The 5062-nt window shown below is 42.6% G+C and overlaps 1 protein-coding gene across 1 annotated transcript in view; it reads right to left on the bottom strand.

The window, feature by feature from the left end:
- The window catches only part of LOC115188256 (protein Wnt-5b), a 31409-nt gene extending 26908 nt beyond the window's left edge, over positions 1-4501 (bottom strand). The window contains exons 1-2 of the mRNA XM_029747104.1: positions 3712-4501; positions 2790-3037 (exon numbers count right to left, since the gene is read on the bottom strand). Of these exons, the coding sequence (XP_029602964.1) occupies positions 2790-3037; positions 3712-3842 (379 nt within the window). The 5' untranslated portion in view covers positions 3843-4501. The remainder of the gene's footprint in view (positions 1-2789; positions 3038-3711) is intronic.
- Positions 4502-5062: the final 561 nt, after the last annotated feature.

Below are 5062 nucleotides of genomic sequence, written 5' to 3'. Positions count from 1 at the left end.
ATTGTCTCTAATTGGAGATCATACTTAAGTAGAGTTTTTTTCCACCTGGGTTTGTGGGAGATTGTCTTTGAGTTAGTGTATGTTTCACCTCTGCGTCACAGTTTTGTTGTTTTGTTATTCAGTTTATTTAAATGTATTGCATAGTTTCACAGTTCAATAAAATGTGGAACGATAATCACGCTGCACTTTGGTCCGCTCCTTCCTACGACAACCGTGACAGTAAACATTACACTCACAGAAGTTCCAAAAAAAGAAAGACATTACAAATGTCATATTATGTATATCTACAGTGTTGTAACGATGTGCAAACGGTTAAAGTACAAAAGGAAAAATATATAAACATAAATATGGGTTGTATTTACAATGGTGTCTGTTCTTCCCTGGTTGACCTTTTCTTGTGGCAACAGGTCACACATCTTGCTGCTGTGATGTCACACTATGGTATTTCACCCAGTAGATATGGGACTTTATCAAAATCGGGTTTGTTTTCGAAATCTTTGTGGATCTGTGTAATCTGAGGGAAATATGTGTCTCTAATATGGTCATACATTTGGCAGGAGGTTAGGAAGTGTAGCTCAGTTTACAACTCATTTTGTGGGCAGTGGGCACATAGCCTGTCTTCTCTTGAGAGCCAGGTCTGCCTACGGCGACCTTTCTCAATAGCAAGGCTATGCTCACTGAGTGTGTACATAGTCAAAGCTTTCCTTAAGTTTGGGTCAGTCACAGTGGTCAGGTATTCTGCCACTCTGTACTCTCTGTTTAGGGACAAATAGCATTCTAGTTTGCTCTGTTTTTTTGTTAATTCTTTCCAATGTGTCAAGTAATTATCTTTTTGTTTTCTCATGATTTGGTTGGGTCTAATTGTGTTGCTGTCCTGGGGCTCTGTGGGGTCTGTTTCTGTGGGGTCTCTCTCTCTCTCTATCACACTCTTTCTCCCTCTCTCTCTCTCTCTCTCTCTCTCTCTCTCTCTCTCTCTCTGTCTCTCTCAATTCAATTCAAAGGGCTTATTGGCATAGGAAAATCTCTCTCTCTCTCCCCCCATCTGCTGTGCAGGTGTTACCAATGATGTATATTAACCCTGGATTGTCGATGTTATGTATTGGCCATTGAGAGGCTTTGAAGCCACCGGTCAGCCATATTGCCACTCCCCAGTAGGATCAGTCCTCCATAAGAATGAATGGAATTCTACAGTATTCTAATAAAACATTTTAAGGACAAAATTACATGTATTTAGGTAACATTAGTATCTCCATAAAAATTATACTTTAAAATATATACTTTAATATATATATATAAAAATATATAAAATAATAATATATATATTAAAAAAAATATATATATATATATATATTTTTTTTTTTGTATGTTCAGCTCACATAATATAATTTACAAGTGTGCTTTAATGTGTCTGTAAAAGAATAGATTATAGATAAAAAACGAATGTATACATTAATAAATTAATTTCTATAGATTCCCCCCAAAAATGTAACAACTGTGCGGGAGTTCCAAGATGGAGGCACTGCGGCTTTAATACAACGCCCCCTATCTGACATCTAGTGTATATATAAATCATTGGGTGTTACCTGACAGGTTTTCCACTGGATGGATATACCATCTGGAATGCAGATCTCAAGGTTTGAAATACTTCAGCATCGTAGCCTTGGAAGGCTAGGACTCTCTATACAAGCAAATAAACGTAACCTTGGCAGCTGGCACTCTCTCTCCAAATGTGTTTTGGGGAACGTAAACAATTAAAAATATATTCTGTTGACGTTTATGATTTGGAAATTCTTAAATAATTCATGAGTTTGATATACAAAAGAATATATAGTCATAGCCTATGTTGACATATCTTTGGAAGTAATTCGCCGGCGAATGCCACTTCGGCCAACCAAGAAAGAGGGCATCAGTTTACAATTCCAATGCCCGTCTGTCAGTAAGATAAACAGTTTGTTTTATATTCCATGTAAAGCGCAACTCCGCATTTAAGACTGGCTATCCTGATTCCTGGCACTGTTATAACAGAAAAGTCAAAAAGTTGTAATTATGTGTTCTCTTAACAGAATGTGTTGGTTAAATGTGAGCCAGGAGGCAGGAGCCCGAGCTCCCGATAAAGACCAGGACTTTTATTGGCCCATAGAACCGATAGTTGAAATAGCAGGCCGGATCTGCCGAGTCCGTGTCACCCCATGACTGCATTTCAAAAGGACGCCGTGGACAATAGCTGGCTAACACCTCAATAAAACCCTCGCGATTGACTGCAAACAACTCCTTTGCTGTTTTGGGAACGGCGAGGAAGAGGGGAGAGGGAGGGGATCGGTCGGCCTGCCTGACTGGCCGTCGGAGGGGGATCCTGCATCAGAGGGAGAATAGAGAAGCTATGGGGTATTGGACAAGCCATCTCTAGCCTACACCTCATCTAACTACAAAACGGAACTAACACTCAATTGTCGAGAAAAGTCTGACTGACAATTAAGCGCAACGAATTTTTATTTGGAAACATCAAGTTTGTTAAAAGGTCCCCTATCTAATAGTTGAACTGATACAAAAGCACATTGAAGAGTACAGATACAGTTATCAGCGTTGCATCTAAAGTGCACTAATTCTAAGTTTACACTGGGAATTCGAAATGTAAACATGTTTCATCATCTACCGCCACCGGCCTATCACTCATTAGCTCTGGTCCAGCGCATTGGTGCGCGTTCCTTAACTAACCGTTGGTGAAATAAATGGTCACTAACGCGCTGAACCAGAGCCTATATCCCAATCCCACCACGTGACTTGCTTACCTATCTGCATGACGCGTCCGAACACGGATGCATTATCCACCGTGCTACAGTTCCACCGCCGCTGTCTGAACTGGTATTGACACTCATTGATGCCCGTCTTGGCGCCCTCGCCTATGTAGACCATGTGGTCCTGGTAGAGCTGGCAGAGCTTCCTCTGGCCCTGGGAGAGGCCCGTCAGCTGGCTGCACAGAGGCTGCGCCCCGATGATGTACATCTCCGGTCTCTGGATAGGGTTCATCGCTAACGACCTGCATGCACGGATGGGAAATAGGAGGTTGGTAGTTATATACAGTGTTGAGATAATAAACGTTTATTATAGTGTCTGGATGAGGCGTAAATAGCAAGTATTTTAGCCTATAGAGCTTCAGTCAAAGACTCGCCGTTTCAATATGTCATATAAAGCGATACAATTGGCAATAATGGCAAATGTGCATTAATTAAATACGAAAATAATACATTTAAAGGAAAACATATATAGTCTATTCTAGTGTGGAAATAAAGACAGGTACATATCGAATGAAATAATGAAATAATGATGTGCTGTATCGATGTCAGATGATGAGGAACATGATTGGAATGTTCTCCATCAGAGTGGAACGTTTGGCAGCAAGCTCTCCGCACAAGGTCAAGATGCGGTGTTCCACTCTGTGGAGTTCCCCTGTTTCCCCCCATTCCACAAACAGCTTGGCCATTTGTGCGTAGCATGGGTAAATATTGTGACAAAGTCACCACATTTGTTCTCCCACTGGTCTCCTCCACGACACAACAGAACACACGGCACCACAACACAAGACGCTCTCTCAAACCCCAATCACAAAACCCAACATCTGTCAATTAATGAATCAATTGCGCATGAACTAATAAGTACGCACCGATATAGAAACTGTACAGAGTTAACTTGACATGAAAAAGTTCAACTTACAACCAGGAGTTGGCGTCCACCAGTAGTTGCGAGCTGCATGCGATGAGAGCGACCGCCAGCAGTAAGTGTTGCTGGGCGCTGCTGCACGGTCTCCGGCTAGTCCTTGTCTCCATGACCCCTTGTGCCACCATCACCGCCAACAAACACCCAAACGGGAAAGAAGCGCCCCTCTGTGAAAAAGACGGATCAAAAAACAACCTCTGTAATCCGCTGCGGGGTCCAGACTGGGTTCACAGAGATGACGATGCCGAGACTACCAACAGTCAATATCCGATTCCGTGGAGATAAGGTGTCCTGCGCATTGTCCCCATGACTTTATTGACTTGTAGCTTTGTCTAAACTCTGTTAGGAACGCCTAATCCTAATTCCCAGTCGTGCGTAAAATGTGTAATAGGAAGAAATCCTGATTTGACGCATTAGGACCTATAGGCTAAGATCCTGATTTGACGCATTAGGACCTATAGGCTAAGATCCGTTTGGTAAGGAGACAGAGCCATCAGATGTGCGTTCTGATGACGACTAAAGTTTCATTAAAAAACAGTCCATGAAAGGTTTAGATGACGTGGAAAATCCGATAAAATACAGGTCTCACAGTGGTATTCCCCAGAAGATTAAAAACACAAGGCTATTTATGAAAACATTTGAGCAAGTGTTCATTCCTTGCCTCGATCTGATCTACTTTGTAAGTTTACACTCTAAACACTGACTGACTCTCCTCATCCCTCTCTCCCCCTCTTCTCCTCCCCCTCTTCCCCCCTTGTTTTACGGGCTAAGGGGAGGGGCGGACGCCTGCGGGGAACACCGTTCATGTCAAATCAAATTGTATTTGTCACATGAGCCGAATACAACATGTGTAGACCTTACCGTGAAATACTAACTTACAAGCCCCTAACCAACAATGCAGTTTTAAGAAAATAATGTTTAAGAAAATATTTACGAAACAAACTAAAGTAGTAAAAAAAAGCAACACAATAAAGTAACAATTACGAGGCTATATCCAGGGGGTACCGGAACTCGGTACAGGTTAGTAATGAGGCTATATACAGGGGGTACCGGTACCGAGTCAATGTGCGGGGGTACAGGTTAGTAATGAGGTTATATACAGGGGGTACCGGTACCGAGTCAATGTGCGGGGGTACAGGTTAGTAACGAGGCTATATACAGGGGGTACCGGTACCGAGTCAATGTGCGGGGGTACAGGTTAGTAATGAGGCTATATACAGGGGGTACCGGTACGAGGTCAATGTGCGGGGTACAGGTTAGTAATGAGGTTATATACAGGGGTACCGGTACCGAGTCAATGTGCGGGGGGTACAGGTTAGTAACGAGGCTATATACAGGGGGTACCGGT

Source organism: Salmo trutta, unplaced genomic scaffold (assembly GCF_901001165.1).
Source record: "Salmo trutta unplaced genomic scaffold, fSalTru1.1, whole genome shotgun sequence".
Classification (NCBI taxonomy): domain Eukaryota; kingdom Metazoa; phylum Chordata; class Actinopteri; order Salmoniformes; family Salmonidae; genus Salmo; species Salmo trutta.
This window is presented reverse-complemented; position numbering and strand designations above follow the sequence as displayed.